The sequence below is a fragment of the Melospiza georgiana genome, chromosome 11 (assembly GCF_028018845.1).
Source record: "Melospiza georgiana isolate bMelGeo1 chromosome 11, bMelGeo1.pri, whole genome shotgun sequence".
Classification (NCBI taxonomy): Eukaryota; Metazoa; Chordata; class Aves; order Passeriformes; family Passerellidae; genus Melospiza; species Melospiza georgiana.
The window spans coordinates 23,711,621-23,739,545 of record NC_080440.1 but is presented as its reverse complement, the minus strand read 5'-3'; the positions used below and the strand labels follow the sequence as shown (position 1 = coordinate 23,739,545).

Genomic DNA, 27,925 nt, shown 5'->3' with positions numbered 1-27,925 from the left:
TCATCAGGTAGCTCAACCATAGAGGAACACCTTGTCCCGTGGCCGTGGTTATCCTCAGGATGACTCGGGGACATGGTTTGGTCCCGGTCGGTGAGTAGAGAACGCCTTGTAGCAGATATTCCACCCCTAGATGCACAACGCCGGGAACAGTGGGATGCTGGAAGCTCTCATGTGGGGCTGGCTGGTGTGGGGCTGGTGCCAGTCTTCTGTGACCCTCTGTCCTCTCCGTGCTGCTGTGGCACCGCCCGCCGCACCGGAACGTCTTCCCCCACACACGCTGTGGTGCTCGGGCCTTATCTTTCATACCTAGCTGATCCCGACGCTTTCTCAAACCCGCCACGAAAGCCCTCCTGAGCGTGGTCTGGGCCGCCAGGGCGTGTACACGGGTTGTGTGCACGGGTTACGTGCCCGTGGTCCCGAGGCCTGTGCCCGAATTTGTATCCGGGGTCACGGGGGGGGGGCGGGGTGCTGTCCGGCCAGGCCGTCCCTGGGCACCGCCGGCCCTACGCTCTCGCCGTCGCGCTACCCCGAGCCGCCCGGCAGAGGTCGCTCTTCCTCCTCCCTCGCTTGTCCCTTGATGCTTGCAGGGAGCTGTAGTTCGGCAAGCCGCGCGGAGCGCGGCGCGGCGAGTATTGAGGACTCCCACTCCCAGCGTCCCGTGGGGCACCGGCCCGGCCGTGCCTTTTGAATGATTTCACTGCGTTCGGCGCTTGCGGCGAGTGCAGCGGCGGCGGGCGGGATCCAGGGAGGATCTGCGGCGGGTGCGGCGCGCGCCTGGCCCGTCGATGGCGGCCCGAGCGGGCCCTGCCGTGGCCGCCTGCGAGCCGTGCCGCTGTTAGGAGTGGTTAAACGGCCTGCGCGTTCACCCCTTCGCCCATCCGCCTCGGCGGCCGGCGGTCCGTCCGCCGACATGTCGCTGGCCATGGAGGAGGAGGAGTACGCCCGGCTGGTGATGGAGTCGGAGCCCGAGTGGCTGCGGAGCGAGATCAAGCGTCTCTTCCAGGAGCTGGGCGAGACCACCCGAGAGAAGATCCAGGCTGCGGAGTACGGGCTGGCTGTGCTGGAAGAGAAGCAGCAGTTGAAGCAGCAGTATGAGGAGCTGGAGCTGGAGTACGAGACCATCCGCACCGAGATGGAGCAATTGAAGGAGGTGAGGCGGAGCGGCGGCAGGTGGGCGGCCTGGTCCTAAGCGCGGCCGTGGCGGGTGGAAGGGCGAAGACAGCGCTGAGCGGTGGGAACGGGGCCGCTTTGGAGTCGGGGGGCGGCAGGTTGAGGGTTCCCGTGGTGCTGTGGGGCGACCGTCTGGCTCTGGCAGGGCGGTTGCCCCCTCCCCAAAATGACAGCTCCGAGGTGCCTGGCAGCAGGCCGGCCCAGAAGAGGGAAGGGATGGGAAAAAAAGGCCTTTCTGCTCCAACCTCCGCTCCGGTGAAAAGGGAGGGAAGCGAGTAGATGCTTTTCTTTATCTTTCCGTCCCGTTCCGTTCCGCCACGGAATCCGGTGGGTGGGCCGCCCCAGGGCTGCGTAGGGCGAGAAGCCGGGTCGGGTTGCCCCTCCCCGGGGTTGGGGCTGCCGCCACCGCGCCCCCGAGCAAAACCCAAGCAGGCGGCGGGGGGCGAGGGCCGGGACCAAGGTGCGGTGGCGATGCTGTCATATGCCTGTTTTTGTGTGGAAGGAGAAATCGTGCGTTGGTGTTAATCACTTACTCAGTGGGGACCACCACGAAAATAATACAGCAGACTTCAGTTCATATAGCCTTGGTGCAGGTCCTGCCCTTAGCATATTTTTTATTACTTTCTATTATAAGGGAAATTCCAAACCTAATCTGTACAGGAGAGTAAAGTTTGTCAGTAGAAACGCTGTATTAGGCAATTTGCGCGTTGAGTTCTTCTCATGCAAGATCTCCTCTAGGTGTGGAATGTGGGAAAAGTGCTATCGGGGGAGTAGTCAGAGAATGCATAGTGGTGGTTTGCGCTCCTTATGAGCTGATCCTGTCAGCCCACTGTAGAGCATGGCCCATGGGAACTTGTCTGCGTATAGCTTTGCTTGGTTCAGTGATTTGGCATGCGGGCAAACCTTGTGCTGCTTTTCAGCTGATTAAGGCCTTGCCTTGTGATACAGCCTAAGAGGTGAATATAGGTGGATTTGACCCGTACGAATTGTATCCAGTGGGACTTAGCTTTTGTTTATTCAGTTGGAGATGGGTTTAAAATAAAATCAGAATACAGTATTTCAAAGGAAAGATAAATGCTTGTAACAGACTGGTATAAAATCAGCTGAATTGGTGAAATCCTTCCCTTCCTGCTTAATATATATCTTTTGGTCTTGTAAATAAAGCTTTATTTTGTTTTTATTGCATTAAACAAGTATAAGCAAAGAGATTAATTACTTTGAATTACATGGCTATAAACTTGTTAACTAAATATGCAAGCTGAATGGATATGCTGCTATTCCTAAAGCCACTTGAGACCAGCACAGTTACAGCAGCATACAGGAGCAGAAACTTGGAAGTCAAGGGCAGAGACAGTTGTAGAACTGAGCTCAAGGGAGAGAAAAGTCAGTAAACCTAGTTGGTAGGTGGAATGCGAGACATAGCATGGAGACATTATGGGTCTGGCCCAACCTCATTCAGCAGGGCAGTGCCTGACACACCAGTGGGAGCCAAGATGCCTCCATCACAGGTAGTGCTTTAGTCACTGGGCTGTGCTATGTGTGTTTGGGCATTACATGTTTTGACTTGCAGATGGAAAAAGGCTTGATGATACTGTATTTTTATTCATTTAGGGCTGTTACAATTGAGAAGCTTGTAAAAGCATTTAAAAGGAAAAAAAATGGCAGAATCAGCAATGATTCACTCTTTTTGGCTTTTAACATTTTGAAGGATTTGCTTTGTGTGTTCATGTCCTGCTCTAATTAAGTCTAAACCTGGGAAGCAGACAATTCTGGGAACAGCTTGAGTCCTCTGATAGCCTACTCAGGGAAAGAGCATTGCTCCTCTAGCTTTCTTGTGATGCTGTGCAGGAATCTGGTTTGCTGTAGATCTTGTAAACCTTTAGCAGATGTATGAAGCATATGCTTGTAGAAGGAATTTATCATTGTTGCTGTTTTATGCAACTTCTTGTTTTTCCCACACTCAGTTAGAGGAATGCTGCATATGAGACTTACTACATGTCACACTCCAACCTAAAGAGACTCCACCTTGGGTTACTGAAGTTGTTCTTGGGGAATGTGGGAGATTGATGTGAAACTAGAACAGTATTGCTTTCTATTTCTTGCTTCTTAACCGTGACTTCATGCAGCCTTTTAATGTATAGCCCTTTTAGTCTCTATAGAGCTTACTTTGTTCATCTGTGTTGAGTGAGCTAAGCGGCACAAGGCCGTGTGGGACAAGCACGCGGTGGTTTTGTGTCCTGCTGGCTATTGTAGATTTGGATATGCTTTAATTAGTTTAATATTATAACTCCTGTATAATGGTCCTATTCATACCATAGGTAAATGTGGTCAGAGCGTAGGAACTTTATGATACAGTTTGTTGAAAGAACAGGCTTTTCTGCTGTAGTCATCAGATCTTTCTGGCCAGATTCTCCTCCCTGCCACCCAGTCTCCAATGTGTCAGAAATTCAGAGCCTTAACCACCACTGTTGTATCCCTTTGGTAAATGTGAATGGCATTGTCAGAGTGGTATCCCATTTGGTAAAGGTGTCAGTGTACTCTCAGTATTTGCAATCCAAGTTGTCCTGCTGAAAATGGGGAGCTGCTGTGTCCTTGCCGTGCTGAACCTCCACACCAACCCCTTTTTAACAGGGGTCAGGTTTTCTCTAAGTTTGTTCTTTTACTTGTATGTGTGCTGACTTGATCTCATATATCTTTTAAGGAACTTTCTGCTGCATTTCTTCTGTCATTTTATTTGACAGAACAAAACTGAAGTACAAACTGTCTTCCCAGGAAGACTTACTGTTATTTGCTTTTGTAAAAAGGAATTCATTTCAAACTGTAGCAAAGATTATGATAAATATTTTCCCTAGTTCAGAGAAATAAGATATTGGTTTTCTTGTAGTAAAATACTACATTGTGTTTTGAACATATAATTTTATTCATTTTTCACTCCCTCTAGGAGATGAAGTAACTTGAGTTTTTTGCTGTAGGGTTTGTTTCAGCTGGTAAGTCACCCTGCAAGCCTTTGTGATATTGCCAATTATATAAATGACGGGGCTGACTACATGCCTGGGCAGAGACACTTCTTACGTGGATGATACATATGATCACACCTTTGTGCACTCCAGCTCACAAAGTGATTGTCTGAGGATTCAGTTATTGCTTTCCTGATGATTTGTGGGGGAATGTAGCATGGAAGGTTTGCTTGAAAAAGAGGTTATTGGCTTTGCTCAGTACTTCAGGGTTGCTTTGAGATGTCAGATTCATAACCAGCTACTAGCTCAGTTATGAAACTGGCTGCTGTCCAAAGCTCCTTTCTGATTAAGAGGTTTTCTTGTATTGGTGATTGTAGAATTGTGTTTAAACCCTTGGAAAACATGGGCGTTATGATTAATCATTTCTGTAACAATGCAAAAATTCCTAAGTAGACTATGTCTATCCTTAAAGTCTAAAAGCATACGTTAGTGTGTCACAGTTAGCGTAACATAGATGGTTTGTTGTTTTTAAGGAGGGAACAAGCTTACAAGATCTCCACAGGGCTCTTAATTTCTTTGTATGGTAACAGTGGCCCTTGTTTCTGTTTTTTGCCTTTAAGAATCATGTACTGACTTTAATGCCATTTTATAACTTCTCTGTTGGCAATTCCTGGGTAATCTTGCAAGCTGACTTTAAAAGACACACTCAGATAAGACCTTGCTGCTTCATTTCCCATGAAGCCCAAGTGGGGTGTATGATGCAGCTGAGGTGATGTGTCCCAGGCTGTAGTATTTCTGCTGTTTGAATTTATATTGAGGTGGGGTGTAGAAGATCTGTGATCGCTGACAGAAGTTTTGCTTAATTGACTTACATATGTACTAGTTAATTTGGTACATTATATTTCATCCAGGCTGGTTTAACATTTCGTTATGTTACATTTTATTAATGAATGTTTAACTGTGCTTCTTCAGAAGTGAAGGAGAAATCATTGCCTTTCCTGTCTACCTCATATAGTGCTGTGTACCTTGTAGACAGACATTGTAAACTGCTTGCTGAATTAGCAGTGATTTTCCCCACTGGATTTGTCTAGTGCCTTTTGCCAGTTTGTACTGCTGTTCTCATTTTGTGTGTAAGAACATAAAGGCTAAGAGGGAAGAAACAGCTAGGCTAAAGGTACCTAACAAACTCACGACAGACTGGGATTAGACCCTCTGTGCACATGAATCAATGCTGGATTGACCAAGTCTTTGTATTTAATTATGGTAAATAATGATGTTCAGTTTCAGTACCTCTAAGCCTCAGGTACACATCTGCAGCCTCTTCCTGTTAAATATTCAGGTGATATATTGATTCCTGCTGAAAGGAAAGGATGTTAATATTTTTGAGATTGCCTCTAACTTTGCAGCACAGTTAAAATCAAAGGATTTAATAAAATAAATGTTTACTTAAATAGACCAGCTTAGGTGAAATTTAATTCTGGTTATACAGATGTAAATTTGGAGTAGGAAACGTACAACTGCAAATTGAATTTAGGAAACTGATAGCAAATTTGCACATATTAGGTGAAAATGGTTATGCTTTGGTGAATCTGTCTTGGGGACTTAGTGGTGATTGTTACTTGGACTTCAGCACCTGCCACACTTGAAATGTTAGAACACAATTGCTGTCTCTACTGTCAAATCAGGCTAAAAGCTGTGGGTGGGGTAAGCAAAATATTCCTGTGTAAATTAAGCCTCTTATATTTTGATAAATCGTAGTTGCTTTATGAAGAATAGAGGCACCCCTGATATTAATCTGATGTTTGCAGTGGTATAGACACTTAGTACCATGTTTTGGAAAAGCTACTTTTCTCACATATCCTTATTTAGGAAGAAACCAAAATGTGAAAAATTAAATGTTCCAATTCTTCCTGGTGTACTAGAAATAGTAACCTGTAATGTTTCATGTTACTAAATTTATTTTCTTTGCTGTTGTTCCTTGAACTGCCTTTCTTAAAAATAATAAATAATATTCTTGAAATTATGATTTCAGATTATTTTATGAAATTGCTGAATGTTCTTCTTAGTCTTTTTCTGATAAAATTAATATACCTTATGTATTAGAACAACCATAAGTATTTGGATGAATAGTAAGGAACTTTTAAAACCTATTTTAAAAACCCCCACGTTTCTGCAGAAGTAGTTTTCCCTAAATTGCTGTAGTCTCAGCTGAGAGCTGGGTCTTGGGGAAAAGTCATGTTTTACTTTTGGTTTGTGATGCTTGTCTGTGCCTTGGCCCAAAATGAGGTCTGTCCCTGACTGCTAGTAGACATTAGATAATTTGTTTCTAAGTTTCTTCATTAAGTTTAACCCGAGGTTTTGATGTTTGTCAGCAGTAGTGCAATTTGCTACCTATTTTTTCCCTGGAGGTGTGGCAACATGGAGTGTTTGCTGTCCAGTGGAGGGGATATAGTAAAACTATGCTGTGGAACTGTGCCAAATTTTCTTTGTTATTTTTCTTTCTTTTGGTTTTGTTCTTAAATTAGGTCAGTACCCCAGTTTGTGTCACAGGCGTGTTGTACGTGGCTGTGCAGGTACCACCTCACCTAGAGTGTGTTAAAGCAGCAGCAAACAAGGAATGAGAAGAGCAGCTTCAGCTAGTCTTTCTGCTGAGCTTGGCGACGAAGCTGCTGCCTTAACACCACAGAGAGCAGCTGCACAGCAAGCGGGATCTGTCTGGCCTGGCTGCTGGGAATTAGCAGTCCTGGGAATACTGCAGTGGCAGTGTTGTTCAGGCTGGTGGCTTTGGTGGAGGTCTCTCCTGGGATATAGTCTCTCGTAGCATTTCTTGTATTTACACAAATTAATTGTTCCTTAGAGCCTTGCATTTGGCACCCTTCAATGTGCAGTCCATGAGGGTACCTGGGAGCTGGGCCTTGAAGGTGGGATGGGAAGCTGCCTGGGTGTTCAGAGAACAGGGGCAGACCATCCTCGCATACAAAACACTAGACCAAATGCTGCACGCTTGTGGCTTCTCTGCACGGGTGCTGCAGGGGAAGATTCCTTCCAAGCAATATTGCTGAGGACTGGAGTGAACTCAGAGGGCTTCGCAGTGGGGGATATCCATGTGTTCCCACACCCCTGAAGTGGAAGTTTTGTGCAACCGCTGATGTGGCAGATGTCCTGCCTGGAAACTGAAAGTCTTAAACCTAGAGTCGCTGGTGTTTCATCACATGGGCTGTTGCGGTTTCCTCATTTCAAATCTTGATTCATCCTTTCAAAATCTATGAAACATGCTTGCTAGTTTCAGGGCTATTAATACCCAATATTTGACTTAATACTCAAAATATCCCTTTGACCAGACTTTCTTCTAGTCTGCAGGAGAATTCTAATTATTTGGAAAATTGTCTGATTTTACTAGGAGGAGGCAGGAGGGTGGAAGCAGCAGTTCTCAAGTCTATGCACTGCCCCAGACTTAATAAGTTCACCATTTCCTCTTTCACTCTATGGTATGTAAGCTTGTGAGTAATCTGTAGCAGCTTTGGGCTGTAAGATGGCTTCCAGAGGGTGATGCATACTCCAGGCATTCGTTTGCTTGCTTTCTCTGCTTTTGGCAGACTGCAGAGAATTGTTTGTTCAGATTTGGTAACCCAGCAACAGAGGAATATAGTGTGGGTTTGAATTATCGCCTACAAAACCTCAGCAGAGGGAAATGACATAGATCAACTTTGCCGTCCAAATGAATGGAAGACCCTCCATTTCAGGGAGGAGCCAAAGTTTTAGGCATAATAGCTGTAAACTGTAGCTTTTTTTCTTCATTTCCCCATTCTCCAGCTCATCTTCCTTCCTTCCTTCCACCTCCTACTTTCCTCCCCCTCCTCTCTTCTCTGCTGTTTTCTGGCTGAAATATACACCAGGCAGGGGATGTCAGGCTCACCTCACTTTGGAGTGGGGATTTACCTGAGGAATCTTCTAAAAGGTGTAGTGTGTCTTGCCCACAGACAGGTTTGCCACTGGGACTCTGAGCAAGCAGGGATATGGGGCTAATTTGGGGTGTTCGGCCCCAGCGTAGTTGAAGCTCAGTGTGGGAATGGATATGAATTCTCTGCAGTCCTGTGTCTGTGTTTGGAAAGCAGCTGTGCCGTGCGAGGCCCTATACAGCTCTCGCTGAAGCAAGTGGTATGTCTGGTGGGGTGCTGAGTCGTGCTGGATAGCGCAGACTCTGCAGCATGCTGCAGTCCTTGGTCTCCTTAAATGATTTTTTTTCACCCCTCAGTTGTTGCCAGTGTGCGGTGTGGGGCTTGGCAAGCTCCCAGCATGGTGCAGAGTGCTGTGCTGTAGGCAGTGAGACAGTATTTGGTAAGTTCGTTAGGAAGTCGTTCTGCATGTTCAGTGTCAGTGCTGTACAGAACTGGGCCTGTAGTTCAGCTCTGGCTCTAAGGCAGAGAAGTATACTGACCTAATACCATAACTGGGATCCAGCCTGCCCAAATCAAACAAGATTCCTTGCTTCCTGTGCACAGAGAATTTGCTACATCTGATTTTCCAAGGCCAGAATCCACTATGTTTTCCGATGATGAAGAATGGTGTTTGTTTGGAGCTTGTTCTGTTGTATGAATGGGTAATTCTAAACCAGAATGATTTTCTCGCATCTTGCTGCACAAGGCTGTGTGTGTTTTGAGGGAGAAATTTGGTTGTGATGTCCAAATTGGCTGCTGCATGACGTATCTGTAGTCCACTCAGCCCTCTAGTTCTTGGAAGCTGTGGGTGAAACTTCTCACCAGTGTGATACTAGGAAGGAAATGAAAAATGCATTTTCAAGCAATCAGTATATAATTATTTAGTGGTTTTCTATGATGTCATTTGGAGAGAGCATTTGGCCTCTGAAATAGGAATTGGATTCCAAATAGGAATCCAATATTGTTGGATGAGTGTGACTGTCCCCAACAGGTCACAAGCAGTAACGAGTGTGTCATGTAGCATGTGCCCCCATCTTTGGTATATACTATCAAACAAAGAAAGATCATCATGCCAAACATTCTTCTCTAATAAATGCAGGTCTCCGATTCAGCAGAAATCATCCAGCAGCAGTCTAGATTTGAATTTTTCTCCGGCTCAGTGTAATGCAGTAGCTTTATGAGACTTGTATCTATGTGAATGAAAGCTTCTGTCCTACTTGTGTCTTGGTTCACTGTGATCAATAGCTGTGCAAAGCAATTCCACTTGGCTCCCTTTTGGGAATGCTTTCAGAAAGTATATGGTTTTAACTAAGAAATGGCTAGCCAGCCTCACATGAAAGTTTGATTTTGCAGACAGATAAGTCAAGTCTGTCAGTGGTGGAGAGCTGATATTGGTCTTACACCAGATTTGCCTGTTAATAGCTTGGTGTTCTCTTGCTGAAGGTGGCTTATTGGGGCAAGTGTGCTAGGTGCTGTGACGGTGAGCAGCAGAGATGGGATGTTCCCTGGGAAGGTGCCACACTGCAGCACGTAGCTGATTTAGAAAGTGATGAGAGATTGTATTTTTTGAGTGAGATTCATGTTATAGTGGTTGGCATAGATGAAAAGGGTTCCGAGGGTGCTGATGAGGAGCATCTACTGGTAGGAAGGTTCATATGGATGCACTAGACACTTCTGGCTCTTGGTGCAGTTTACAGGGTTGAGTATAACATCTGCTTCCACCTGAAGCTCTGTCAGGTTGCCTTTCAGACACATTTGACTCAGAGACAAAATGCAAAATAGAAGGTTTTTGCAAGTTTCTTCTTTAGGGGTTATTGATACCTCTTTTTTTCATGTATGTTTTATACTAATTGAGTCCAATTCAGGAAGCTACTTAAAGGTGGGCTGAAGCCAAGATATCCAAACTATTGCCTGGGAAACAGGACCACTTGCACTTAATGGCTAAATTAGAGCAGTGTTTGGGAAGTAGGATTGTTTTAAAACATTTCCCCCTCTCCACAGTGGATACAAAAAAGTCTTGTTCTAAGATCGTTCAGTAATCATAGAAATATTTAAAGACCAGATTTGAGTCACTTGGAAGAAATCAAGCTGAGGAGTTGTTCAGCGCTAGCCTCCAGTATTATTTATGTTGCTACAGAGCAGTCCATAAAAACTAAAGACTGAGCACATTAGTGACCACAAACACAATGTGCCATATGTAGCTTATTTTCTATTCTTTGCCCATAGGCTGTGTGGCCTTCATCTTGGGATCACTGAAATCTCAACTGGACAATGTCTTGAGCATGTTTTTAGTGGTGACCCTGCTTTTAAGCAGGAAGGTTGGAGTATATAACCTTCAATAGCTCCCTTCCAGTCTTCAATATCTACAATTCTGTTACTTTGTTGCTTACATATGTATGTTTTTTACATACTGTGCTTTAAAATATGCCCCATAGTTTAAATTCTGAAGTTTGAACTAATTCGTATTGTTTATCCCCTCCTGCTCTATTTAGTCAGTGAATACACACTGAAGGATTGAGTAGCTGAATCTGTATTTTACCAAGTGGAGCACGAGACATATTAGTTGTGTGTCTGGACTACAGGAGGGCTGACGGAATGCTGTCTACTGTGATACTTGCAGTATTACCCCTTAGGAAAGGAATGCAGAGAAGAGTTAATTATCTGTCATTGTCAGGCATTTCATAGATTTTATAGTTTTATTCGTGCATGTAGACTTCTGCAGTGATCCTATTAATCACTTTGCTGTTTAGCAATTTTGATGCCCTCCTCTCACGTCTGGGTGTATTCTGCATCATTCAATTCTCTATACTTGTAAACTGCTAATGTAACTCCTTAAACAAGGAGTTACGTTATATACAATACATGTGATATATACAATACATGTGAATGAATTGTGGTTACCTTTAACTTCGTGGGGTTCTGGGGTGGGGAAAGCTTGTATTTCAGGACTAGTTTTCACTCATGTGAGATGTATCACTTTTCTGTCCTTCAGGGTTCACAATGGAGGTAAGCATAGTAGTGAATTGGAGTAAAACCATAGCTAGGACTCTTCATGGCTTGACTGAGGCTTAAGTACATACCTTGCGATCTCTTCTTTCTGAAATCTGGGAGGGTTTTAGGAATTAGAGAGAGCATCTGAGGGGTTGCTTGTAGACTTTTTGTCAAGGCTGCTGGGATAGTGGACTTGAGCATTGTCTGTCCTGGAAGTTTGGAGGAAAACTTTCCCATTGAAATATTCTGTTTTCCAGGCTCTCATGGAAAGGAAGAGTGCAGCTTTCCTAGCAGTGTTATGTTTCAGACAGCTTTTACATCTGAGCACTTAATAATAAATCAGCTTAGTCTTATTTTCTCTCTGTAGAAGGAGACAGGAAGAAATGCCTACTCATTTCACTTGGGAAACAGGTAGAAGCCAAACAATAAGAGTACAGTAAAGGAATTTTTTGGGACAGAGCGGCTGTTATATGCAGACTCACATATATATACATATATATGTACACACACATATGAAAAATAGCTACTCCACTGGTTTGTAGCTGGTTGTTCTTGTGTAGCCTGTGTGGCCGAGTGCCCTAAAATATAAATGCCTTATTGGGACTGAAGCAAATGGGCCCTTTTAATGTGACACAATGTCCATTAACATGAAAATTGATCTGATGTTCCCTTTTACCTCCCTATTGTTAGAGTTTTTGGGGAGGATAGAAAGGCATAAATTCCTTTCATGCTCCTCAGTGTGACAGACTGGGGAGCATCTTGGAATCTGGCTCATCCAGGGAAGCGTTTGGGGCTGGTGAAGCCTCTGTGAGGCATCTGTTTGTTTTTAAGGTTCTTGGCTCTGGGAGTTGTGAGAACAGGCCTTAAAGAGCATTTATCAGCCCTGTGGTCTGCCGCTCTCAATGTAGCTGTGAATGCTCTTTTTCCCATAATAGACCTGGAAGAGCATTGAGGTTGACACTGTATGTGTGCTTTATGAGAAATGTATTTTCTTGTTTTATTATCATCGTTCTCTGTGGCAGGGGTCATCTCCATAGAAAGTGATTATTTGATGAAAGTATTTTTCTTGCCATGAGCTCCATTTGTTGCCTGGTACCATGCTGTGCTAGTCATGTGTTAGTTTTGTCTTACTGCACATAACATTAGGCTTTGTATCAAGAATGTGGCCTTAATCTTCAGTAGGCATTGCTCAACAAGAGAACAGAGTCTCCATGAGATGTGGAGTTCATGCAGATCCAAGTTTTCTTGCATTGCCTCTTAGTTCAATGAGTCTCTAAAGCTAGATTTTACTTCTAAAGGATTCTAGGTCTATCTGGAACAGCCTAGTACTTGGTGTCTGTGGACCCAGTAATGCTCTCCAGTGTTCAGGCTTAGGTTGTTTAACTCTTAAATTGTTTAACTTCTCTTCTTGTGTTTTAAGAACTGTCTTAATGCTGCCTTTGGTGCTGCAGCAGAGTGTAGTTTGTAGTGTTTTGCTGTTGGATTACTGATTTAGTGTCTTGAAATTTCAGGTCTGTAGATAATAGGTATATGTCTGTTTTTGTAGTGCAGAAGACTACAGTAATAATGGAAAAGTTATGTTTGAGGAATTTGAATAACATCTGTGTGGATGGCTAGGGTTCCTCTTACTCAATTTCTTTCATTTTTTCTTTAACTTTATGGCCTTTATGTGCCTAAAACTAGTGTCTGTTTATAATGCAACAAATCAACTTGCTGAAATTCAAGCTCTAAATATGAAATGAACTCCTGGAGAGACAAAATTCTTCCTTGTATTCTTAAAAAGTAACACTGGTCTGCTTCAGTGTGTCATAGAGTACAAGATGCAACTCTCAGTTCTGTGTTCTGATCAGAATTTTATTTTGGAATAATTGTGCTTTAGACATCAGTCCTGTATGATTGTATCCAGTGTTTCATTTGAGAATGAGCAGCAAGGGTAGCAGTGACAGTGAATGCAAAGTGTAATAATGTCCAAGGATAACTAATAATATACTCTTGAATTTTTTTTCTAAGATGTTTTTGAGTGCAATGCCAGACTACTTGGTGTTGAACTTTCAAAACTTGAAAGTTTTTTAGAAAGAATGCCCTGAGCAAATTACACAATTACTGGTCAGGTTTTCTTCCAGGGTGGGAGGCAAACTTCAGCCACAGGCTAAGAAACTGGAAGGAGTTAGGAAACAAAGAGGATGAGGCTGCCCTTTCATATCTGAAGTGGACAAGCAGCTTACAGGCTCATGTCTCTTCTTCCCACTCCTACTTCATCCTGTGCTTGGTTTTGTTCCTCTTCCTTGGTTTCCTGTTGAATTCCATTGCAGCCACTTATCATCCTGCTGCTGTTACCCTCATCCTGCTGCTATTGCCCTGTGCCACTGTCTTGACTGTCATCTCTTATCTTTTCCCTTGGACACATTCTCTTTGCCTCTTCCTTACAAGACCTGCTTTCTCCCTTGACACTAGTACTTCTCATGGCTCCTCATCTAATCAGTCACACAGTTTTCTTCTCCAGCTCCCAGCCTCCATGCCACAGAGCTCTTTCTCCCCTCACTGGTTCCCAGTAAGCTGAGATGGCTCACCCAGCTGAACAGTGGCTTCATCTTTCAGGCCTGAGGCTGTCAGAAATGCCAGGCGCTGCCCAGCATGAGTAAGAAGTGGAGAGGAAGGGGGTTAAGCCTTGATATAAAGCCTTGTCTATGCATAGAAATTGTTACTTTTCGCTGAAACTTTAAAAATAAAGCTGGCCTGAGTTAAACTGCTGTAGGCTTTGGGATGTCCTATGCCAGCCTAAACTTGGATTAATCCAGCACAGATCTAAAACACATGTTACTACTGCAAGAAAATCTGTTTGAACAAGAACTATATTTTCCTGGGTGCCAATTTGGAAGATCTTTTAGCTTTGCTCCAAATCAGAAGACATTTGTAACAGGCTCCTGAGCAGCAATGGGCTACTGGGAACCCTTGGCAGGGATCTGCCAACCTTCCACCTGAGGCATGTCAGGTATCTGCTTTAGAAGAGTTCTCAGTGCCAGAAAATACAGCATGACACCTCTCTTGCCCTGTCACCAGAGAATAGCAGAGCTGAGGTCAGTGGGGATCTTCCTCTGCTGACTGGGCCAGACTTATAGCAGTAGGCAGGAAGATCTGCAGTACTGGATCTTTGCCCAAACCAGCTGGGTCCCACCGGGCAGAGCTCTGGCTGGTACTGGCAGCTGAGCCCTTCTGACAGCTTTGGCTCCTCAGTGCACTGTGGCAGCCCCACATACCCTACCCAATGAATGCCAATCAATGAGGGGTTTGTCTCTGCAGTTGTGATGCAGCTGTGTGGCTCCTGCATTCTGCCCCATCGGTCCAGTAGCCTTGAGCAGCTGGCTGGGGACAGCATGGGCTGGCTCTCTGCTGCTGGCCTGGGAGCTGTCACTGACTGTCTGGAAGCTTTGCAGGATAAAGGCTTTTCATTGCTGCCAGTGTCTGCCAACTCCTATTGCAATTAAAGGGTAATCTTTTCTAAATGGTGCTAAATTAAGGCTTAATCCCTCCCTCATGCCACATAAGAGGATGAATCCCTGGTTTTCTGAAAACAGCTTATTGTTTGGGCCACTGTCCAACCAACCTGTACATCAATGGTCCTGGGATGGTTTGTGTGTGGAGAGGAATCACAATTTTTTATTGATCTGCCTGTAGATAGAACTCCAAAATCCCCTATGAGGTCTATGGAGAAGTAGTTATTTACCACTTCCTTGTATGGCTCATACCATATGAAACTTGGGAGGCAGCTGTTGCTGAAGTCCTGACCCTGGATGCTGTGGTGATGGGAGATGCCTTTGCCTGTGACTGTGTGCTGGGTCCATGCTGTTGGCTGTCCACTCACCAGCCATGCACTGTATAAGTGTTGCATGAAAGCAAAGAGTCCTGGCAGTATGGATTGGTTTGTTTTAATCAAGGCAGCTGTGTGTGTAAAACTGTAGTTTAAATTACTGTTACTGTGTGAGGCTACTGCCACAACATTAATCAATGAAGGGGGGCTAACTTTTCACTGCTCTTGGAATTGTTGAACTGGATTATTAAATAACAAATTTCACCTTTGGGAACAGGAGGAGACTGCCTTTTGAGCCCATGTTAAGACTAGGCTTTTATGCCTCTCCTTGGAGGAACTACTGTGTAGAGCAAGATGCAGTCAAAATGTTTATTTGCTCATAAATATGTGGATTTGTTTAAAGAAATGCAGTCAAATAGGATGGAAGGAGGAAACAGTAATGGGGATAGAAGTTTGAGGGCAGCTTATCAGTGAAACATATCCAGAAGCTTGCTTTGATTCCGTGTTTTTATGCAAGTTCCTTGAGGGGAAAAGAGTAATTTGGAGATTTTCAGTGGGATTCTAGCAATAGGATCGGAAATATATTACTATAAAAAATTCTATTAAAATCCTTATTATGTAAGACTTTTTTTTCCCATCCTGTTCACTTATGATTCTATATAGCAGTGTCTGTACCATTACTACAAAGATCAGACCTGGTGTGGGCCTTCTTGATCTGTCTGTGGCCTAGGAGTAGGATGGCTCCTGAATAGTCTGGTCCTCACCCAAGTGCAAGAGTGAGGGGTGCTGGCAGAGGGGTTCACATATATCACCTCCTCAGGTGTGTGACCTTGGGCAAGTGAACCTTCATAGAGATGTTAAAATTATTAATAGAGGCAACAAAACCTGCATTGCGTTCCTACTGAACGTGAGATCAGAACTTAAGTCAAGATGTGTTTATTTGTTTTAAAGTGCATTTTCAGTTAGCAACCACATGAAGGGCCTCTTGTTGGAGGATGGTGACAGACATGAATTAATCTGTCACAGACATTCCCCATCTAAGAAAAAAAAAACATAGGCAAAACAGAAGAGCTGGTCAAACAGCTGTTGTGGTGACAAGTGGCCTTTGAATTAATGTTTGGAACAATTAAGCAGTGATGGTCCCTTACATGTCCAAAATTCCAAATGAGGTTTCCTGTATGCGTTTTTTTAAAAGATGATAATAACATTGATTTCTTTTCAGTGGATCTGTCAGTGAGAGCACTGCTCAGGAATGTAAACATTCCTTCTGCTTCCTGCTGTTCAGCTCTGCTTTGCTGCAGTGTCCTGCCCTGCTGAAATCAGGGGTGTGGTGAAATTATGAGTACAAAATAAAATCAGATCCGTTATTTGGAAGAAAGATGCTTCATTTTTATTTTTGAGTAATACTTTATTGTCTCTTCATTAGTACTCCTTATAAAAAGAGAGTCTGAACTTAGCCCTTACCTCTGTGTATGCAGTTCTGTCTTGTGTTGTTGCAGTCTGGGGTCTGCTCTTCGTGGCCAGGATTTTATTTTTCTTGTGGTGGCTGTATTTATTTCCTACCACACAGACCACACAGTTCTGCACACCTTTACACAGGAGGTGTGGAATCATATGGGACGTGCATCAGTAGCAGGTCATACCTGGGTTTGCAGTTGGAAGTGAATAACCGTGGAGATTCTTATCTTTTGAGATGATGAAGAACATGTAATTATTTTTAAATTTGTCTGGAGGGGGAAGAAAATAATTCCCTTATGTGTACTTACAAAGTCTCAATATTATTATTTGTAAATTAACTCTTTAATGAAATATAAGATTTATTTATGGTTTGACTTAGCTGTGTAAAGCTATTTTAGGAGGTCTGTGATCTGCTTTCAAAGTCTCCAAAATTCACAGATTTAATTTACTGCCCTTTAATTCTGAATGTCCAAGGCTTTAGGATAAAATAACATTGTAGATTATTCAAGTTTCTTGTCTTTGACAATTTCCTTTCTAATGGTTTTGGCAGTTTCTCACTGTGTGTGAATCCATCATGCTCTTCCAACTCTTCCTTGTTTTTCACTGGATCCTCTGAAGCACTGCTGTGATTTCAGGTTTTAGACCTTGGCCTTGGACTCCCAAGACAGAGCTTTATCAAGACATCCTTTGGAACTTGTAATGATCCATATTTTTGTTAATTTCTAACTGTAGCTAATTGTTCTTTGTGTGTAATTAATGTTTGCTGTGCAATTTACTGAAGAGTTAGGTAATTCCATCTTTTCTGTGTTGAATCCTGTGAGTTTTTTTGCATCTTTTAACTTTGAAGAAATTTTTATGTGTTTTTCTTCTTTGACAAGGTGTTATGCAGTTCAGCCAATAATTTAAAAATCTACACAACTTCTCTTTACAGTCTTGTAATTAACCAAAAATGATCACCCTTTACCATGTCCAATAATAATCAGGCTCTTGTCCTGTTATTATTCAGTCATTTATTTTAACTAATTCTTCTCCCTTTTCAGTAGCCAGCAATTGTGTTTGATTAATTTGAAATCTGAGGACAGTTTTTTCTTGACCCTTTGCTGTTGCTTGCTTGCTGCTGCATTCCTGGCAAGGACAGAACATTGTGGGCTTTGTTTGGGTGTTTTCTGAAGCTCCATTTTGGTTTCTGGCGGGGATTAAATTTTTTTTTCTTTTTTTTTTTTTTTTAGTTACAGTTTCTGTGAAAGATTTCTGAAGTCAGGAACAGACTGTGTTCACAAGCTATCAGTGGGTTTCTCAGATTACATCCAATTTAGCAAATTCCCAAGTTTATCTTGATTTTGGACATTGGGCCTTGCTGAGGTAAGGTTTCCCATGTAATTGGCAGCTCTGTCTTGCAAGCAGTGAGACTCATTGGCTTCCCATGGTACCATCAGGCCTGAGCTTTGGAGACTGTGGGTTTGCTCATAAGGTAGAAAACAAAGCTAAACTTAAATAATGAAAAGTATTTGAATGTTTGGAGAGAAGAGGCACTTGCTTTGCAGCTGGTAGTGTCATGGTGATGTAGGACCTCTCAGATGGCCACAGAGCAGTGACACATCCCAGGATAACCTGTAGTCTCTTTAGATGTGCTGGATGCTGCTAGAATGGGCTTGAACAAAGGAGCAGGATCCATAACATCTTCAGCATGTATGTGACGGTGTGCAGATCTCTCTGTTGGGCTGTCTGTTTTTGCCAAAACTCCTGCTCTTGCCAGCAAAGGCAGTGCCCCTTATTGTTCTGTTTTTGACAGGTATTCTGCTCCAAAATGAGCAGTGACTGCTATAATCTTTACAGGGCCCTGTAAAAATAGCTGCCAGTGTGCTGGTGCTGTCATGTGCTGAGGGGCTTTCTCCCTTCCTGTGCAGTGCTGCTGGGACCCCTGCAGGGATGGGGCCCTAAGGGAGGCCTCTGTTTCCTGTTTGCCAGTGTTTAAGTCATGCACCAGGGCTTCATTTCCTCCTGTATTTTGTATCTCTCTTTCCTAATCCTTCCTTTACTCCAGAAAGTGTCTCATAGAGTTGAACAGATGGAAATGCACTTGTCCTCCCTTTTTTAAGCGATGGTAAAACCCCGTCCTTGAATTGTTTCTGACACTGACACTACTGTCGGGCAGACATCGGGGGGCACTTGGCAGTGTCTCGCCAGCCTCAGCAAGTATCGATTGAGCTCTGTGCTCCAGATTAACTGGCGCGCGCCAGACTTGGCCATGTGGCTGTTGCAGCTGGCAGTTGTTCTCTACAGGGTGTTTGTAGAAATTGCATTGTGAGAAGAAGGCCAGGTTTTGTCCCTCTCCCTTCTTGCTTTTTAACCTAAACCTTAAAATAGAGGCTCAAATATGTCTACTCTTCCTGGATATAGGTTGCAAGCAGAACATGTCAGAAGGAATCGAGAGACTCCTCTGGAGTTTGTTGAAAATACTGTGCTAGTAGGACACAATAGGTTATGCAGTTATATTTGCGTTAAACTGTCTGGACCTTTGCTTAGGTTCTAGGGGAGAAATAAATTTGTTTTTCAGGTGTAATGAGGTCTTAATTAAAGAGCAATTAGATAACAAGAAAATGTCTTGTTTTGCCACACAGAACTAGCTACCAATGGTACATTGGATGAAATGCCTTGTGCAGTTGTGCCACGTGTACGTGTGCACACCTCTGTGAGAATGATTGAAGACAACTAAAACCAGAAAGCCTGACGGGTAGTTTTGGTTTATATAAAGCTCTCTGCATGAAAGTACATGAACAACAGAGCTCACGTGAGCACTGGTAACTTTGACATATGCAGGAAGTAATTCCAAGTATTAAAGTCTCCTTTAATACTTCAGTAATTGAAAATCTGCTTAGGTATTTTAAATAATTAGTCAGAGATTGTAAAATTTTTTTTCCCCGCAAAGTGCCTCATGCCCTGGTTCATTCTGGTACCAACAACTAGTAAGTATTTATATGTACTGGGCTGTGTTTATGCAGCCATATTTCTGACTCCTTGTGGAGTTTGTTCCTGGAAGCTTCTGTTATTGTCAGAACCAGGGGAAGCCACTATGCTGGTAAATAAGCAGCAGTGTAATAAGCTGTACATTACATATGTTTTGCAGGATGCAACTTACTTCCTTGTGTTATTTCTAGAGTGGGTGTGCCTGCACAGCAGGCAAGCATTGTTCTTAGGAGGAGTCCTCTTGCAGTGAGAGCTGTATGCTATTAGCTATTGTATTAAAAAAAAAAAAAAGGAAAACATTTACTTGAATGTCACTGGAGGATTTCATGCTTACTGTTATCCATACAGATAAAACATCCTTGGTTGGGAAGCAAAGCCAGTGAAGAGGATGGAAAGTGTTTACTATCACCTCTGTGTGTGTGTGCTCCTTTGGTTACCAATAATTAAAGAGTGAGTGGAAGGAGTGTCTTCTCATCCTGAACCTCTTAATCTTGCTCCCAGTTAAAACAATTGTCTTCTTGGTTTTCTAGTTTCAAGTGCTGGGTTGGGGCAGAGGAGGTGAGAGAGAGGTTAAACTTGATTTCTTGGGACTGTCTGCTGAGCCAGGGAGCAGTTCCTTTGGTGCCAGCTTAAACTCTTGGTTGACCTTGTAGAAGCCTACACTTCAACATCGGTTGCATAAGTGGATTGTGCTCATATGTAATAAGTAATCTTCTTGTGTGGGAGCAACAATGTTATATCTTGTGCTTTATTTTTATGTTCCTTTTATAGAAAAGTAGTTCATAATCTTGCAGCAGCTTTTTTGAGTTCTGGAGTTAATCATGTTGAGGCACGTTCAGCAGGCTTTTACAGCTGTAGATGGGTAGCCTGATTCTTCAAATTTCTACAATGTCACTTTGTTTCCTTACAATGTATTATTTAACAGGTACCTAAGGGGAAACTGAGCTCTGCTGTAGGGTTGTGCTGCCGGGACACTCTGGAAGGCATAATCCTTCTCCAGGTCGCACTACAACAATTTATGGAAGGCAGTCTAGAATTATTTTGTGTTAACTGGGCTTTCTCCAAAGAAAGTGTAGACCATTATTTTAACAAAATGAAAGCCAGATCAAGGACTGGACTCTTTCCTGGAGCATGCACAAATCTTCACTGTTGCATGATGATTTGGAAGATGCTTGATGTATGTCAGTATGGAGTGGGCTGACGTGGTGGGAAGTGATATAATGTTTTGAAAAGCCTCACAACTTCCCTGAAGGTACCAAATCTCCTTCGAGCTGTTGTTTGTGAATCTACACCTGCTGTGTAGTTTATGGTAGTGTTTGGCCCCTGGGGATATTTGTGTGTGGGAGAAAGAGCCTACTCCCAAACTCGTGTAAGTGTGAGAGCTTTTGCGATGGTGAGGAGCAGATGAGGAACTGAGATCTGTGTGGCTGTACCGGCACCCAAGTGGTGGCTGGCCACAGGCTGTGTGTGGGCTGGGCTGTGGATGAAGGAGGTAGTGGTGCTGGTCCAGAGATCCAAGTTGCCAAGAGTAACTCGGTCACACCTGCTACTTGCAAGGCCACACACATTCCAGTGCATATGCCTAACAGACTGCAGGCAAAATGTTGTGTTCAGATAGAAAAAGAAAGGTTTTTCTTGCAGGTCATGTGGGGGGCAGTTAAACTATTTCAATTTTCGTCTAATGTGAAGGACAGAATACATATACTGGCTCTGTTAAGCATAAGTTGGTTTTAGTAAGTTTATGAGTTGTTTTAGGTAGGTATAACTCCTCCTAACTTTAAAGACAGACACATACATGTTTAGAGGACTGAGATCTCATTTGACTTTTCTTTCATGCTGTTGTGGGACCTTTTAGTGGAAATGTTGAGTTTTAAGTCCATCCAGCCTCCAAGCCCCACACTGCCACAGGATAGGTTAAGGTGGTACCAGAATTAGCCAGATGGAAACTGTCTAACACGGTTTTGAGTATTAGAAAGCAGGTGTTCTTTTTTGCAGCCATGGTCACTTGGAGAATTCCTGCTCTGATTGAGTGCTCTGGTAAACAGAGGTTTAATGGTAAACTCTGATTATATATTCATTAGCTGTGCCTGCTTACTTGATGCGTATGTGATACTTTCTTTTACATAGTTGCCCTCCTTATTGGAGGGTCCTAATGTGTTCTTTGGGGTCTTCTTTTGTGGTCTTCAATTTCTGATGTCCTTTTTAGGTGACTGTTTTTCAACCTTCACTTTTGAGGAAGTGTAATATCATTGTTTTGCATGGCTTCTGCTTTGTTAGCCATATCTATTTCTCCAAGGTTGCATTGTTCCCTTTATTTGACAAGAGTAAAAAAAGTATTGTTCTATTGTTCTTATCAAAGGTGAAGATGAGAAGGAAGGCAGAAGGGTGTCAGCAGAGGTACTCCATGGTGCATTTGCACACTTTCCAGTGATTTATTGATCAGGCACTTACTGAACAGCAATGGGTATCATTTGATTATTAACACTAGATGAAAGATTTTCTTCTAGGAATTTTTACTATAAAGGCTATGCGAGGCACCCTCTGTTACACCCTCTGAAGGTTCATAACATATCTTCTCAGGACTAATTATGGGCTTTATTGAAATTATTCTTTGAGATCAGCTGCTAGAGATCTAGTGTAATACTTACAGATCACTGCACCTGATTTTCAGTTCCTAAAAATTATTTCATTGTAGATAATACCCACATCAAGTTTCTGCACAATTATTTGTCATGCGTGTCCTGACAGGTGCTTAGCTCAAGTGCCTGCAGTGGAGACACAGTCTTAACAAGACACTACTGTAAAGAGTCCATTTGCAGTCACTTCTCCTTTCATATGCAGGGGAAGATGACCCAATGACCTGCTTAACAGGATCAGCCAACGTTGTGAACTGGCCTGTACAAATACATAATTCCATCAAAGTTAGCAGAAGGGTTTAAAAATGAGCAATTGTTGATCAAATTTCCTGCAGACGTCTGGGAAGAATGAGTCTCACCTATGTTTTGATATCACAGTGGGCAGGTAAGGGGAGCCTTTGGACTTGTAAGTAGAAATCTCTAGTCTCCTCTGCTGTCTAGCTCCTAAATAGTGCTGATATTCAGCAGCATCAACTCCTTCTCCTACACATTTCCATCTTTCTTTTCTTTGCGGCTTGGTCTGGAGCTGTGTAGATGTTCCTTGCAGTAGTTCATTGATCTGTTATGATGCACAGCAGAGAAAGATGCCTCAGGATAGCTTGTTTTATGTTCTTTCTTAACCCATCAGATCTAAAATTATCCTGAAAGGAGTACTTTTTTCTGTTGACTTGTGTGTCATTCCACCTCATGCACCCCTCTCATGCACCTTTTCTTTATTTTTAAGAAAGCGGAAATGAATTGCTCACCAAAACTTCCATTCCTCTCTGGTTTAAACTCAGTAGAATGCAATTGGGTCCTTTTTAATTCTACTTCCCTGTTACAGTTATAGGAATTTTTCTTATTAAAAAACCCAAACAAACAAACCAAACAAGGAAAACAACCAAAACTGAAACCCCAGGCTTTGGCTGAGTGCCCATTGAAATTGCTGGCAACAGCTGGACTTGCTGGTGGGCTGTGCAGGGGTCTGCTGATTGTGTGGCTTTCCTGGGAAGTTGATTCATGATGAAGGCAGCAGCAGGTTCTGAGGTGGCCATGAGGACACCATCCTGCCGGTTGTCCCCAAGCAGGACACTGGGAATGCTCCATCATGTCAGGAAATGTACTTTTGATGTCAGTAGTCACATGTGTTTATAAGTGACAGAGACCACCTTTTGGGAGGGTATATATTTAGCTAATTTATAGCACAAACTTTGAAACAAAAGTAGCATTCACATCTTCGAGAGCAGTGAAGCCCACAGTCTTTCCTGGCTGTGATGAATGACAGTGGTGGATTAAATACTTTGTGACTAATGTCCTTGGCTTTTAACTCCAGGCTTTCCAGGACCTCTGCTTGGAAGTCAGAGCGGACAGAAATGACTTCTGGCAGGGCTGGCTTTATTCCCTTACACCAAAGGGAGAGAGCATGTGTACCTTGATCACAGTTTGTTGCCTGGTGCTAGGAGGGGAAGGATGAGTGCTAATATCTGTTAATTGGTAGAAAGCCTCCTGAAAAAAGACTTGAATCTGTCTTGAGTAGTGGTAGAGAGCAACTGAAGGAAAATGTCCTGTTTAATGTTTAGTCTCATGACTTTTATCCTTATTTTTTAAAAAAAGGACATCTTGATTAATGGCACCTTTTTTATTGGGGGCTTGGGTTCTGTTTAATTTTTATGGGTAAACCATTCTTTCACTGCAAAAGTAGCTAATCATAGCTTTCTAAAAGGGGCAGTTTCTGCAAATCCTTCTTTATCTTCAGTACAAAAGAAACAGAAACACATCTACTAGAGTGCTCTCAAACCTCACCACAAAGGTGAATAGGCACCGCTGTGTGTGTTTCCTCTGGTGGTGGATGTACATGGTACTGCTCTTCTGGTGCATGCATGCACATGGGCATCACTCTGCTTTTCAAATTTGATTGAGAAAGGCAAGGGACTCTTTTCAGACAAGCTCTCCTTTATTGCCTTTCTCTCATGTTTATGTCAGCTTTTCTTGTCAATGAGTTTAAAACTAATTCCTCTTCTTCCTAATGTGCTTATTTGAGGAACTTATGCATGTTCTAGTCTGCTTATGGTGGTGCAGCAGCCATGTTAATGTGACTGTGATAGCAAGAAGGGCTGAAGCATCAATTAAACATCACTGTGTGAGTGAAGGAAAGGGTTAATGCCTCATGCTGCTTCATCTTTTGAGGATGGTTAGCGTCATATAGCAGTGTTTCACTGCAGAGAAAAGGCTAGTGTGACATTTACTAAGGACTGCCCTTGCTGGTTGACATTTTCAGCATCATGTGTGGCTGGATGCACAGCTTGGAAAATGGGAAGAAATGAGGTGCACAGGCAAAGGAGTCTTCATTGGAGAAGAAATGAGCATGGGGATCAGTGGTGTCCAGAAGTTGATCTGTATTGTGGAGTTCCATGCTCTTTTAAGGTTTTTCTCCCTCTTTATTATTTTTTCATCTTGTGTATAAGCAATTGTCTCTCTCTGCTCCCTCCTTACTCCTTTAAATGGAGAATACAAGTTCAGATTTAGATGATAAATGAATTTTTAAGCAACATATTTTATGAAAATCCTTCACTGAAATATTTGTGTTGTTTTCTGTTTGTTTGGGTGTATTTGTGCATGGTACAGGAACCTCCCTGTGATTTTGACTGAGTATGAGTGAGATGTCACTTCCTCTGTTCATCTGTGTCATCTCAAGGCCAGTGGGCTGTGACTTTGCTTGTTAGTATGTCAGCTTTAAGTATCCATGAGACTCTCTTTCTGCCCTTTCCTAGTTGCTGTGTTTTGATGTGTGTAAAAAGACAGGTACAGGTGAAGGTAGTGCTCTAGAAACAGTGCAGGGGCAGCCTCCAGAGCCCCCAACAGTCCCTGTGCAGCATCAGGATTCTGATCAGCTCTTGGCAGGGCTTTAGAAACATTGCCTCCTTGCAGAGGTTAGTAGAGGGTTTGAAATCATACAGGGCTTGTTCAGAAAAAGCCCTTTCCAGCATCTCTTTGGGAGGTTTTATTTGATAGTGGCATCCCAGTGTTTTGTATTACTCTTGTTTTTAGCAGTCTAGCTCAGGATCCCAGAAAATATGGAAGCATAACCAGCATACTTTGGATGACTTTTGGGCTAAGTAGAGGTCTGGTGTGACAGATTATAGAGGCTAATAACTGTTCTGATTTTCCTGAAGGCCTTGAGAGTCTTGTTTTGAGCATGGCTGAGATCAATCTGTGCATCTCCCATATCACAGCTGTTCTGAGAGAAGCATTCTCTCAGCTGTTCTGAGAGAAGCATTTGGAATTCTCTAAGAAGTGTGTTTCAGAGATTCTTCGCGTTTCATGTGTTCCATGAACAGCTGCACTGTGATAAAGAACTTCTTTCAAAAGATCATGTTTAAAATTTTAACCATGTTTTTAAGAACTTAATATGTTAGCAGTATGCTAAACTTCACAGAATTGAGAAAACTTTCTTCTCAAAGCTTGGAGTTTTATATGAAAGCTTCCTTCAGTGTACTGGGTTTCATGCAGAAAGCTTATCTGCATCTGCATGATTGGGATCTTGTTCCTCCTGCAACATAAACAGATGAATCTGTATTATCATCAAACCTAGAGGAAGCGTCACCTTTTTTTAAGTCTGTCTTTTGGAAATCAGTACTTTAAACTCAGTCTAAATGTAGCTTGATCCAGGGCTTCATTTGAAGTGAACTGGATTTGACCATTTTATATAGCATTGCAGTTTTTGGATGAGTATGCCTCATCCATTTGCTGTCCAGGTTCTTTTTTCCATTCATAATTGTTGTGGAGAGCTTTAAATTCTTGAGATTTAAGATGTTATCATCTGAAATTTGTAGTAATCTCCTTAATTTAGCAATGATATTTTCTGGGCTATTTAAGAATATGATAGCATGTATTTTCTACATGCCTTAAGTCTGCTGATGTAAGTAATTCTGTAAACATGAAAGTGCATTTAATAGCATTTTCGATACTAATTTTGGTAAACCTTCACCAGCAAATTATGGTAAATTTTCTGTATGTGTCAGGGATGTTGTAATTGGCCTTTGGGCAATGCTGTCTTAGTGTATTTGAAGGAAGAGGAGAAGGACCTCACAGACTGGTGTAGCTGGTTGGGGATGGCAGCTTGACCAAAGGAAACCTGACAGGGTTTGAGCTGATCTGCAGCTTTGGCAGCAGGTTATGAGTGAGGACCAAAAATTATCATCTGAATCATTCAGTGCACTTGCACCACATAACTGCGAGTCCCCACTGGGAAATGTTCCATGTTTGCCTGGTCCAGAGGTGAGTGGCTATACAAAATTTGGAGTTGTGTATGACAGAATTTGAGGTTGTGTGTTGGGGGTAGAGGTTCATTTATGTTGGTTTCAGATAGTGTTAAACCCAAGGAGAGCTTTTGATGTGTGTCCCGTGCAGCTCTCTGAAGAGATAGTTGTGACTAAATTGTACCTTTGTTCAGAAAAGTGCTTTCCAGTGCACTGACAAGCACAGCTGAGCAAATAGTAAGACAGCATTTTGGTTCATGAACTCTTTGATTTTGCTTTTGCCCTGGTCTTGCGAATCTGGAAGAATTTTGATAATCCCTTAACATTAATGTCTCGTAATTCCTAGAGGCAGCTGTTGAGCAGAACGTGATGTTTTGGAGCCCTCGCATCAGAAGCTTTTATCTTGTGAAGAGATACTCCAAAGTCTATCATTCCAGTATAACTGTGAACAGTTTTCTTCCCTAGTAGATGGAAGTAGGGGTTTTGGAAGAGGAGGAAGAGGAAGGTAACTGACTTCTGTTCCTGTGCTTTAGATAATGTTAAAGCAAAAGTAAATGGGCACATGCTGGACTCCAGCATGTATGAAGGTTTAGGGGTTTCGTGCATAGCAGTAAAAAGTCAGTTTTCCTAGCTTGATTTAAGACAAGTCTAGGCTGTAGCTATGGCAGGTAATTGCTTTGCCCTGTAATTTTGCACAGTTCTGTTAAAAGTTAATTTCCTGTTCTCCATAGGAGTTATGAAAATGGCTTGTAACAGTGATGTCTGAGGTTGTTTCTAAATACATATAAGAGAGATAACAAAGCTGGGTTGGAATGGAAGTGCTTTTCAAGTGTTGTCTTACAAATGCACGCAGCTTGCATTGTTCCAGGCTGTCTGTCCTGATGGCTATGACTCTGAAGGAGGTTTCTCGTGTTCTGCCTATGTCAGAGGCTGTTTACACACAGTTCTGTACTCCAGGCAGCAATATACTCAAGCTAACGGCAGGGTTTCTGCTGACACTTCACAAGCATGCTGGCCAAGAGCAAATAATACTTACTGTGCAGAAATAACTGGAGCCCACAAGGAGCAGCAGCATCCTTTGGTAGGAGTGACCATGAGCTTGTTTCTGCAGTTACTGTGTGTGAGCAGTTCCATTTGGTTGGGTCAACCTGTTGGGACAAGCCATAATAAAAGGCAGTTTCTGTAAAGGGAGTCTGCTGTAGTGAATGGAAAAACCTCTCACACATAAAAGTAGTGATAATTTACTGAACTTCACCTTGCCATCACCAGAGAATAGAGACTTGTGATTTATGTCTCAAAAAATAGTGAATGATTGACAGCTGATCATGGGATTAACACCACACCTTCAAGCCTGAGCAAAAATATGTGTTCTTTTATGGAAATGTGGGAAACTTGTAAACTGATGAAAAGCTGTCATGTAAGAGTAAGGTTTTATATATAGAATTCATTGTTGTAGGATTTTACTGAGGCCAAAACATGCATAAACCTTTGAAAAATAAGGAGGTGTTTTACATGGGTAACTCCAAATTAGTAGCTTTCCCAAATTAGACATTCTCCATTAAAGTTTAAGGTAATCCCCAGCTTGAAGAGCTTATGTGGTTTCTTGCACCTTTCTCTGAAGCATCTGGCCTTAGCCTCTGTAGAAGACAGGATATTGGATTTTTAAAAAGTCTCATCCTCTATGGCAGTTTCTGTGTTTAAATACTCCCTGTCAGTTGTGACTTGGGCAAAATGATGACATTTTCTTTCCAGATATCAAAGA

The 27,925-nt window shown here is 42.7% G+C and overlaps 1 protein-coding gene across 2 annotated transcripts in view; it reads left to right on the top strand.

Moving 5' to 3' along the window:
- The first annotated feature begins 773 nt into the window (after nucleotides 1–773).
- The window catches only part of BICD2 (BICD cargo adaptor 2), a 50,777-nt gene continuing 23,625 nt past the window's right edge, over nucleotides 774–27,925 (top strand). For both annotated transcript variants that reach the window (XM_058032080.1, XM_058032079.1), the window contains exon 1: nucleotides 774–1,150. In XM_058032080.1, the coding sequence (XP_057888063.1) occupies nucleotides 911–1,150 (240 nt within the window). In that variant the 5' untranslated portion in view covers nucleotides 774–910. The remainder of the gene's footprint in view (nucleotides 1,151–27,925) is intronic.